Genomic DNA, 12,554 nt, shown 5'->3' on the forward strand with positions numbered 1-12,554 from the left:
CAGGATTCTACATTCTACTCTATTATGTTCTCTACATTTATTGAAAAATAAAAAAGTTCTGCAGTCAATCTTTTGTTCTTTTATAGATTTTCCTCTTTTAGCTCTAAATATTTTTATCTTCATAATTCTGCAAATGTCAGTACACATATAAGACTGAATTTTTTTAATCTGCTCAAGATTCTTGTGCTCTCTTAACTCTGGAAAAGTTTCTCAACTATTCTCTGATAGTTTTCCCTCCCTCTCCTCCTCCCATTTTCTCTGTTCTCAACTCAGGAGATATTAGACATATGTTGGAATAACAGAGCTTCTAATTCTATCTTCCATAACTATCAAACTGTTTCATGTTTTCCATTCCCAAATTTAGAGAATTTCCTCAGAACTATCTTTGGATTCACTAATTCCACTCATCTTTGTTTAATCTGTTTAATCAATTCATTACACTTTTAATCACTACTGCTTTCTGTAAATTCAGTTTGTTTCCTTTTCAAAACTAGCTTCTCTATTGAGCAAATGACTACAAAATGACTCAGTACCTCCAGTATCTACAGCTTAATAATTCCATACAGAGGAGAAACACAAACATTTAAATGAACATGCTCTTTTTTTCCCATAGCTCATGCCAATTTCTAGTTATATAAGGAGCATAATAACTGGAGGTAAAAAGATCATGGAAGTTATACAGAAATAAAAGTCTGAATGATTTTCTACAGAAACTCTACATATCCTACATGGTGTTAAAAATAATTTGTTTTTAAATAAATAAGTTAAAAGGTTCAGTAAAACACTATGAAAGTTAAAATGAATGAACTAGAACTGTACTTTAAATATCTAAATCTTAAAAACATGGGAGAAAAAAAAGTCACAAAAAAGGGGAGGGAGATGGGTGTGCCTGGTTGGTTAAGTCAGTAGAACATGCAACTCTTGACCTCAGAGTTTTAAGTCTAAGCCCCCCAATGGGTGTAGAGATTACTTAAAAATAAAAATTTTTTAAAAAATCACAAAAAGATAGGTATAATAAACTTTTATAAAAGTATGAATAAGAAGTATATGCTACACACCAATGTTTTAAAAAGTTACCTCTGGGGAAAAAGGATATATAAAACACAAAGGAAAGATGGGTCCTCTTGACAACTATGTAATTTTTTTTTAATATTTGAAGTATACATGAAAAAATGCTCCTGTTAAATTCAGGTAGTGGTATACAAGTGTTTGTAATAGAATATTCTGTGCTTTTCTGTGTTCTTGAAATATTTCAGAATTTACCACTTTAAATGTCACTTTTCATAAAATAACATTACTATATTTTTAAAGGTGACATTTGTTCTTCCATGAATTCTGCATTTCTTAAGGGACAGCTGATAATCTCTTGCATCCTTTTAAAGATGTCTGCTAACGATCTTCAGAAAGGAGTAAGTTTATAAATCACTTAAACTTTGTGTAAAAGAAACATGAACATCTTTTCTTCATTTAAAAAAGTACTTACCATAAGTTTAGTGAGGTCACTCAACCTTCAATATATAAAATTCAATTGTATTTCTATATACTAGCAAACAAAATGAAAATTTTTAAATAATATGGATCACTGACATCAGCGAAAATGGCAAAGCAAGAAACTCCAAATTCTGCTCCTCCAAAAAAAATGCACAAAAATTGTCAGAATTAACATTTTCTAAAATGAAAATTAATCAAACTTGTGGTAACCCAGAGAATTTTTTTTTAACCCAGAGAACAGTGAACTCTGTGGCATATTTCAACTTACTTCAGTCTCATCTCCTGGCAATTCCATTCTAGGCATATATTCAAAAGATGTAAGGACTCAAACAGATAAATACATATGAATGTTCACAGAAGCATTATTCACAATAACCAAAGTAAGTAAAAACCCAAATGTTCATCCATAGATGAACGGATAAAATGTGGTATTATACATACAGTGGATTCAGCTATAAAAGAAATGTACTTTGTTCAGACCACGTTACAACATGAATGAACACTGAAACCATTATGGTAAGTGAATTAAGGCAGACACAAAAGGGTCAATGTTGTATGATTCCACTTGATTGAAATATCTAAAATAGAGGCAAATTCAAAGAGAATATAGAATAGGGTTTACCAGGAACTCAGGGGGAGAAGATAAGGAGAAGTACTATATAATGGACATAGATTTCTGCTTTCAATTTTGGAAATGGAAAGTGGTGACAATTGCATAATACAGTAAATGTACTTAATGTCACTTAATTTTACAGTTAAATGTAATTAAAATGGCAAATTTTATGTCATAGTTATTTTGTCACAAAAAAAGAGTAGAAAATTTCTCAAATTTGATGAAAAATATAGATTCACACATCCAAGAATCTTAACCAACTCCCAGCAGGACAAAGTTACAGAGATTTACACCTCTACCCTATCAATAATAAAACAAGAACAAATGGTGCAAAGACTAGACATTCACATGCAAAAGAATTATATTGGGGCCTTCCCTCACACCATATATAAAAATGAACTCAGAATGGATCAAAAAGCAGAATAAAATTATTAGAAGGAAACAGGTGAATATCTGCATGGCTTTTAATAGGCAAAAATTTTCTAGATATGACACCAAAAGCACAAACAAGAAATTAAAAAACAGATAAACCAGACAGCAACAAAATTTTAAAAATTCTGTGCTTCAAAGGACTCCATCAAGAAAATTAAAAGGCAATACAAAGAAAAGATAATATATCTGCAAATTGTCTATCCAATGGCACATGTACCAAGACATGAAGAATTCTTTAAACAATAAAAAAAACTGCAGTTTTTTAAATAAGCCAATGATTTATATAGATCTTTCTCCAAAAAAAAGATACACAAATAGCCAACACACATAGGAAAAGCTGTTCAACATAATAGCCATCAGGAAACCCAAAACAACGAGATACCATTTTACACCCTCAAGGATCACAACCACCAAGAAGACACACAATAACAAAGATTGGTAAAGATACAGAGAAACCAGAACACTCATTCATTGCTGGAAGGAAGATAAATTGGTGCAGTTGCTGTGGAAAACAATTTGGCAGTTTTACTCATAGGTATATGCACCAGAAAAATTAAAACATATGTCCACATAAAACTTATACGCAAAGGTTGATAGCAGTATTAGTCATAATATCCCCAAAGTAGAAACAACCCAATAATCAATCAACTGATGAACAAACAGAATGTGATATAGTTACACAGTGAAATATTACTCAGCCATTACAAATAATTAAGTACCATCACATGCTACAACATGCTCAAACTGCAAGATCATTCTAAGTGAAAGAACACACAAAAGACCACATATTACATAATTCCATTTATATGAAGTGTCCAGAATCAGCAAATCCATAGTTACAGAAAGTCGATTAATGGTTGCCAAAGGATGGAGATAAGAAAGAAATGGGTTTTGGCAGGAAGAGACAAAGAAAATATTCAGGAATTAAATAGTGATGATGGGCATACAATACAGTGAATATATTTAAAACTACTCAAGTACATACTCAAAAATGGTGAAATCTATGTTGTATGGAGCATTAGATAAATAAAAAACATATGCAAGGGCGCCTGGGTGGCTCAGTCGTTAAATGTCTGCCTTCAGCTCAGGTCATGATCCCAGGGTCCTGGGATCGAGACCCACATTGGGCTCTTTCTGCTCAGTGGGAAGCCTGCTTCTCCCATTCCTTCTTCCTGCATCTCTGCCTATTTGTGATCTCTGTGTCAAATAAGTAAATAAAATCTTTTAAAAATGCATCACAAATAGCAAATACAAAAAAACCAAAGTATCAAATGTTAATATAAATAAAAATGTGTAATGACTCTGCAGTGAAAACTGCAAAACATAGCTAGGAAAAACTAAAGACCTACTTAAACAGGGATATTCATGGACTGAAAGGCTCAATATTGTAAAAATGGTCATTCTCCTCAAAATAAATGGAATTCCCAAAATATGCCATTAGGTTTTTTCCAAAAAATTGATCAACCAATTCTCAAAATCACATGCAAATGCAAAGAACTAAGAACAACTGAGGTAATACTAAAGAACAATAAACTTGGAAGACTTAAACTACCAGATATTAGGATCTATTATGAAATTGCAGTAATTAGGCTATATAGCAAAGGTGCAAAAATATAGAAACTGACCAATGGAAAGGAACCATGTCTAGGGACAGTTCTATACACACACGGTCACCTGTTTAGGACAAAGGACAAAGAAGGCCTGGTAGGACTGGAAAAGTCTTTCAGTAATTGATAAGGGATCAACTGGATACCCTTATGGGGAAAAAATGTACCATAATCCCTATCTTACATCATATACAAAAAAAAAAAAGCCCAGATTAATTACAATATGAAAGTACACACTAAAAAGATAAAATTTTAAAGGAAAAACATAAGAGTTTATCTTCATGACTTTAAAGTAAGCAAAGAGACTCCCAATATAAATGTTATCCAGGAGTTAACTTTTACTATTTTTGCAAATTTTCTATAAGTTTTAAATCATTCACCAATGAAAAGGTAAAAATAGACACCCAATAGAAAAGATGGCAAAAGAATGGAATCAGCACTATACAAAAGATGATGCACAAATATCCAGTAAACTTATGAAGCACTGGACATGTCATTAGTCCATCAAGGAAAGGCATATTAAAACCACAGTAAGATAGACCACCACACACTCAGCAGAATGTTTAAACTCAAATAAAAAGAAAGTACAAGATGTTGGTGAGGATGTAGGAGTTATACCTTAGTATATCTATCTTGAAAACATTTCACAAGAGCTATTAAAGCAAAAAATATACAAAATCTATGAGGCATCAATTCTACTTCGGAATATATATCGATAACACCAAAGAATGTCCACAGCAACAGCTTCAAAATAGCCTAAAGCTGGAAGACATCCAAAGAACATCATTAGCATAAGAGTAGAACCAAAGAGTCTATACAAGCAAAGGTAATAATCTACAACTGCAACCAACATTATGAATGCATCTCACAAACATATTAAGCAGAAGATGGACACAAAAGAGTATATTGCATGCTTCCAAGTACAAAAAGAAAATTAACCTATGCTGCTAAAAATCAAATTAGAAGTTAACCATGGGATGGGAGGGCTGTCAGCAAAAGAAAATGAGCATAAAAGGGACTTCTAGAGGTGCCAATAATTTCTATTTCTTGATCTGGGTGCTTGTGAACACAGTAAACCCAGGTGTTCCGTTAGTGAAAAATCACTGAGCTATACAAGGTACAACATATGCACCTGTCTGGTGCTATATCAAGTTACATTTTAATATAAACTTAAATATGCTTATATTTATGCATGCATGTCTGTTATTGACCACCATGTGCAAATTTCCTATCTTCAAATGTATACAACTAAAGAGAATAGCAATCAGGGATATGCAAAAATGACGGTTTCCCTGCTAAGTCACCCTGTATTAGCAAATAAGACAGGATCAAGCACATAGAGCAGCAACTGGCTTTTGACTGCCTCACTTAAGTATGAATTAGATTAATTTAAAGAAAATACTGAGGAAGATATTCACTGTTCTGCAGAAAACAACCAAAAATTTAAAACTAAGTGCAATGTTTTAAGAACGAACATTAGTGCTAAAAATTGCTTATTAAGCTGGGGGAGCAATTCTAGAGGATGAGTCTGGCTTTTTCTTATAGCTAAATTTCCTCCCCATCATTACATGTCCCCCTGCAATTATTGTTAAAAAAACCAAAAACTTCAATTTATGAGACAAATAGCAAAACCTCCTTCACCACCAAATTCCTCCCCACCTCGCAACCTTAACATTGCTATAGTGAAGTCCCCACAAGTCCTAATTGCACTAGGAAGGGCCTGGCATTCAAAGGGCTAACTTTCTAATGGGTAAAAGAAAATGATGTTCCCAAATCACAGTAAAAACACTGATGTATCTGATTATCATATAGTTCCTAAGAATAAACTCTTATAAACAGATTTGCACATTGTTAACAATTTTATAAGTTCACTATGTTTTTTGTGGGTTTTACTGTTACTATTTTAACATGTCTACCCATAGGTTATCAAGAATTAAGTAAGGTAATATTTATACCACCTAATCTCAACTTTATTAGAGGCAGGATTAGCACAGTATGGTTAGAGCACTGCCAGACCTTAACAAAAAGTCATCCACAAATTTTTCACTCTCCAACATATCCAAATATTCTATTCAGAGACAAAGACATCCCAGTTCATAGATATTGTGACTGACCAGAACTCACAGTCCCTATTCTGTACTTTATAACACATTCTGGAGATCTTCAGGGGGAAAAAAATCCAGTGACATTAGAAAGCCTAAGTACAAATCATTCTAAAATGTGGTCCTTACCGCCTCTCTTGGAAAACCCTCTGCTCCGTGTTTGATTATCTTCACAGTCATTATTAGATTCTTGAATAAAAATTTAACATGTGAATAGCATCTAAGTAATTAACTTTAAAGTTTTAATAGCTAAAGAATAGCACTATCACAGGATAAAGTAGTGAGAAAAATGAGTATTTTTAAGTTAAAATATGGACATTTTAAGTCTTCAAATAATTTTAGCAACAGAAATATAAAGACATTATTCATCAAATCTCTATACAAATCATTTAACATACCTAAATGTCCAATGTTAAGTGTATAATTGAGAATTCACTTATTTCTCAAGTGCTACATACAGGCCAAAAAATAAGAATTTCATCAGTATTGGTATGAATAAAAATGGTCTCAGAAATATCTAAACTGTTAAAGTAGTCAAGTAGAAATAAATGTAGGCTATCAGCCACTAGAAATACATGACTATTCTTTTTATAATACTGTCAATATTTCTGTAATTTGCCTTTCTTACTGTATCTCAAACATTAGTGGGTTTTTTAAACATATGCAAATTTCCCCCCAAACATCCTAATGAAACAATTGGGGGATATCTTGGCTTTTCTGTTTTTAAGGATGTTATCAAGAAACATCATCAGTTTCTCAACAGTGGAATGCGAATCACTACACTGAAGGCTGCCTAAGAATTAGCTGGAAGGTTTGTTAAAAATAAATTCCTAGAAAAAAATTACATCAACCAATCAATCAATCAATCCAGCTCTAGAATCTACTCCCAGAGATGTTTATCTTGAAAGTATAGAGTGAGAGCAACAAATGAATAGTTTTTCAAAATTTAAAAATGTTACTAATATGACTTGAAGTAATAACTTTAAGCTTTCTAGAAGATTCCAACAAAGCCACATTTGGGAAATACAGAAATGATTTCAAGAGACCTTTGTACATGTCATTAAATGTTTAAAATTTGAGAACTTTAAGTCATAGTAATGACATCAAGGGCTAGACTGCTTAAAAGCTATGAGTTAAGTTCCTGTACAAAAGTACTAATCTATTTAGCAACTAACCCAGAGCTCTTATTGCAGGCTCCTACTGAAATGAAGTCAATAACTACCAAATATTCCAATTCATTTAATATCAAGACAACTTTTCGGGAAGCAGGATTTAATACTACAAGTGAGCTTAATAGGAAGGAAAGAATTTTGAAAAGAAAGCTGGCCAGCCCTGGAATAATGAGGACAACTAACATTTACTGCCTTATGTAAGAAAAAGCTATAAATTAATTTGAGACCTGATAAGGACAAAGAGGTCTCCCATTAACTTTGTCCAGTTATTCCCCTAAAACAAACCTATATTTTGACCACACTGGGAATTAAAATGGCCTAATGATATTGGGAGAAGTTGGGTGATAAGTACAGCTACAGTTGGAGAGGGGCAATGGAAACCCTCTGTACTATTTTTCTATTTTTTAACTTGTAATGAGTCTTATTTCAAAATATAGTTATTGAAAAAAATCTGTACAGTTAGGAAATAAAGCCAAGCACCAACAAAAAAAAGATATTATCCACAGATTAGCTACAACCATATTATATTATTACATAAAAATTAATTATAGAAAGTATGTAAAATATATATAACATGTATGAAGTATAAATATTTAAAAATATAAATATGATATATTAATTAAATATGTTAAACATATAGTAATAAATATATTAGATATATAATATATATTCATATAAATATATTACATGAAATTATTAATAATGAATAGTGATAACACACATAGAATTCAGCATGGTTTAGCGCTGTTCTAAAGAAGTAATATGTACTGACTTTCTAAATTTTCACAAAAACCTTGTGAAGAGGGCATTATCCTCTTTTATAAATAGAAAAAATGAAATACAGATGTTAAATATGCTTTTTCAAGGTAATACAACTGAGAAGAGGAGACTCTGGGTCTCAAATCTAGGGTGTCCAAGTCCAAAATGAATGGTCCTTATCACTAACTATACCAGATGGAGGAAACTAGACTGCAGGAAAAATAACAACCACAAAAGATGCAATTTGTGTACAGAATAAAATCTTCTATCATGGTATCAAAATCTGTTCCTGGGCTTGCCAATAAAGCAAACCATTTTGGAGGGAAGCTCTCTCAGGTGCCATGGAAACTAGAATTTGTGCTCAAAAGTGCTCTCATCTACCACTGATAAGAGTCAACTGGGAAAGCAGGTCTTGGCTAAGCGAAAACGATCTTGAATATTCTTTTTTTTTTTTTTTAAGATTTTATTTGTTTATCTGTCAGAGAGAGCACACACAAGCAGGTAGAGTGTCAGGTAGGGGCAGAGAGAAAAGCAGGCTCCCTGCTGAGCAAGAAGCCTGATGCGGGACTTGATCCCAGGACCCTGGGATCATGACCTGAGCCGAGGGCAGTGGCCCAACTAAGCCACACAGGCATCCCTTAACTGGTTTTAAAAAGGGAGATTAGGTAAAATAGAAATGGAAAAGAATAAAAATGGTCTTTTTTTCTTCTGTTAAGTATTTGTCCTATGTTACATACATTTTCATTTGAATTAAATGGAAAAAAGCATAGAAAATCAGGGAGAATGAGATTGAAAATAACTTAGGGAACAGTTTTATTAGATACATTAAAACTCCATCTAATTCAGAGACCTGTACCCACAATTCCAAAGGGTTTTAAGGAGATCAGTCTAGGCTTGGTTTTGATTTTTAGAATCACTGTTAAGAGTGCAATGAAACTAAGACTCAAATATTTAATGAAGGTAGATGGCGTTTACTGTTTACCATGAATGTGTCCGATATTAAATTTCTTAATTTCATGCATATTTTCATTAAGTCTGCCTAACCACCTATAACAGGGATGTCCTCCATTCTGCAGAATAGCAAACTGTGGCTATGAGAAACTAAGCAACTAGCTCTAAGTCATTCAACTAGGGGGGTCACAGAGCAGGGACAGGAAACAAAGTCTGCAACTCCAAAGATTCCACAGATAAGGGCACCCCGGTGGCTTTGTTTGTTAAGCATCCAATTCTTGATTTCAGCTTAGGTCATGATCTCAGGGCTCTGAGACGTAGCCCTGAGTGGGCTCTGCACTGGGCATGGAGCCTGCCTAAGATTCTCTCTCTCTCTTTCCCTCTGCCCCTACCCTCTAACTCTCTTAAAAAAAAAAAAAAAAAAAAAAAAAAAAAACTCCACAGATAAGTGATTATCAAACAAAAACCATCAGAGTCACCAGGAATGCTTTTTAAATACAGGTTCCAAGGCCTCACCCAAATTTGCTTCATCAGTTTCTTCTAGGAAAGCATTATTAATTATTGTAATCTATATTCTGGTAACATTACTCTATTCTCATCATCCTCTGTATTCCTCCAAACCAGTTTGTCAGTACCCCTGACAGAAATATCTTGATTTTGGCACTCATCCACATTCTCATGAATCTTTTTCCACTGTCAAGAATTATGTTTGTCTGAATAGGGACCTGCATGTCTCAAACTGCATGTATATATGGACATGGGAGTTTTGATTCTTGGCATGTTCTTTCCTTGATCCATTTTTTCTCAAGGTAGCAAACATTCAAAAGTTGTACCTCATAGATCAAGGTCAAACTAGGATGTCTGAGTTCTTGGTTACAACTCTGGAAACAGGTGCTTTATCAAACTGGGTTCAAATAAATTAGAACTGAAAAAGACTATGACACTTAATCTTAGTTTCTCTTTAGCATGTACACCGAACATTAAATTTTAAAAGGCCTCTACAAAAAACACTGAACTTACCTCTCCAGAAATCAGAGCTATCACCTTCTTCAAACTTGTTATTTGAAAAACCTATACAAAATAGAAAATCAAACTTGCAAATTCGTGAAAACAATTACCTGTACTTCTGTGGTAAATCAAACAAAAACCAAAGGGATTACCAGTTCTGATACCCCCTTAAAATAAAATAAACCACACAGAGCTATATATACATAAACTGAATGAAAACTCACACAAGTTGCATTCTGACTTCTGCCTTGTGTCAATTAACTAAGGTAAAAGGTCCAGTCAGTGTTATACTACCTCAGATATCACATATATAGAGATGGTCAGAAAAGCAGTATATATCAACATAAGCACTATATACTTCCTCTTCAGAAGATCCAAGTTTTTATTTTTTAAAAAGATTTTATTTATTTATTTGAGAAAGAGACAGTGAGAGAGAGCATGAGCAAGGAGAGGGTCAGAGGGAGAAGCAGACTCCCCTTGGAGCTGGGAGCCCAATGCAGGACTTGATCCGGGAACTCCAGGATCATGACCTGAGCCGAAGGCAGTCGTCCAACCAACTGAGCCACCCAGGCGTCCCAAGATCCAAGTTTTTAAAACCTTATAAATTAACTCAATCTCTTCAACTGCCAGAGGACAATGCAACTAAATTATAATCCAATATCCAATAATTTTTCCCATTTCAGTAATAAGGAAATTATTCCGACATTTTTTGTTTATAAAATTTTTTATATCTTTCATTTAGCTTTGCTTTCAAATTTCTCATATAATAAAAACCTATATCTAGATTTGTGTGTCTCTAGAGCATACAGATACATCACTAAAATTAATTTTAAAAGCATTCATCAATAATAATTCACAAAATTTTAAAATAGTGAATCTTAATAAAATTGTCTTTACTGCAAAGATATTCAGGGATTACTATCCATTAAAATTAAAGGTCACTGTAATATAGCTGTCGATCAGTATTTAAGCTAAATTATAAAATATTAAATATATTAAATCCTGGCAATACAGACTAATCAATTAGTATCTGAAATGTTAAATTTATATTCAGAATGTATACATAAAGTCACTTAGTATCTCAGGTTCAAAAAATATAACATCCCTTTTTAGCAGAGAAATTTAATACACAATTATGATACAAAAGTAGGTGCCCAGTAGCCTCAATATATGATTAGATGATAAAAAGGGTTTTCCTTGAAAAGATACATCATTTCAAAATAAACACAATCTGTACAGAAAGAGTTTTATACCATGAAACTTAAGTTTTGAGTTATTTAGTTCATTTCAGAATTTGCAATCTTTCAAGTTGGTTCAGAAAAGGATTATATTCTCTCCACTATCCTCCACAACTGCTCCTTCCCTCCATTCTAACCTTCTTGACTGCTGGGTTTCCAAAATGCTTCGGAAGTCTTCAACCTACACATTACTGGTCTTGATCTTAAATTCTGTTCCAGTTCTGATACACAGTTTTTAAAGAAAAAAAGAACTTCAAAGCTTCTACTGGTTCTTTGCTCAACAAGGTGGAGATTCAAATTTACCTTTGGAAGTATAGAAGATGGATCTCTTGTTGGAGAGCCCAGGGCAAGGGAGCCTTGAGTGCAGAATTAAACTAGGGTTCACTCAAACTATGATTCTAAGATACCATAAACAGTTTACCTCTGTTTCCAAAACTCTTTCCAACTCCAAAACCACCCATTGTGGATGTATTCTCTTTTTTATTAGATTCGCCAGCATCTGAAAATGTTCAGATAGAATTAAAACTCTTTAAAACATAAAATTGATTATGTCATCAAAATCTAGGTATTAAACAAATCTTTGGGATTACTTAAAAATAAAATCTTTTAAAAAGTCGGGGGAGATGGGGCACCTGGTGGTTCAGTGGGTTAAGCGTCTGCCTTCAGCTCAGGCCGTGATCCCAGGGTCCTGGGATTGAGCCCCGCATTGGGCTCCCTGCCTGGCGGGGAGCCTGCCTCCTCCTCTCTCTCTCTGCCTGCCTCTCTGCCTACTTGTGATCTCTCTCTGACAAATAAATAAATAAAATATTTAAAAATAAATAAACAAATAAATAAATAAATAAAAAGTCGGGGGGAGGGCACCTGACTGGCTCAGCTGGTAGAGCATTCAATTCTTTTTTTCTTTTTTTTAAGGATTTATTTATTTATTTGACAGACAGAGATCACAAGTAGGCAGAGAGGCAGACAGAGAGAGAGGAGAAAGCAGGCTCCCTGCCGAGCAGAGAGCCTGATGCAGGGCTCGATCCCAGGACCCTGAGACCATGACCTGAGCTGAAGGCAGAGGCTTAACCCACTGAGCCACCCAGGCGCCCCAGAGCATGCAATTCTTGATCTCAGGGTGGTAAATTCAAGCCCTGTGCTCAGTGTAGAGATTACTTAAAAATAAAAATTTTAAATGAAAG

General features: G+C 33.8%; 1 protein-coding gene across 1 annotated transcript in view; it reads right to left on the reverse strand.

Moving 5' to 3' along the window:
* Positions 1-12,554, reverse strand: part of DDX4 (DEAD-box helicase 4) — a 73,591-nt gene that overhangs the window by 26,363 nt on the left and 34,674 nt on the right. The window contains exons 5-7 of the mRNA XM_044240780.1: positions 11,795-11,872; positions 10,148-10,198; positions 6,375-6,434 (exon numbers count right to left, since the gene is read on the reverse strand). Coding sequence (XP_044096715.1) covers positions 6,375-6,434; positions 10,148-10,198; positions 11,795-11,872 — 189 coding nt within the window. The remainder of the gene's footprint in view (positions 1-6,374; positions 6,435-10,147; positions 10,199-11,794; positions 11,873-12,554) is intronic.

The sequence above is a fragment of the Neovison vison genome, chromosome 1 (genome assembly GCF_020171115.1).
Source record: "Neovison vison isolate M4711 chromosome 1, ASM_NN_V1, whole genome shotgun sequence".
NCBI classification, from domain to species: Eukaryota; Metazoa; Chordata; class Mammalia; order Carnivora; family Mustelidae; genus Neogale; species Neogale vison.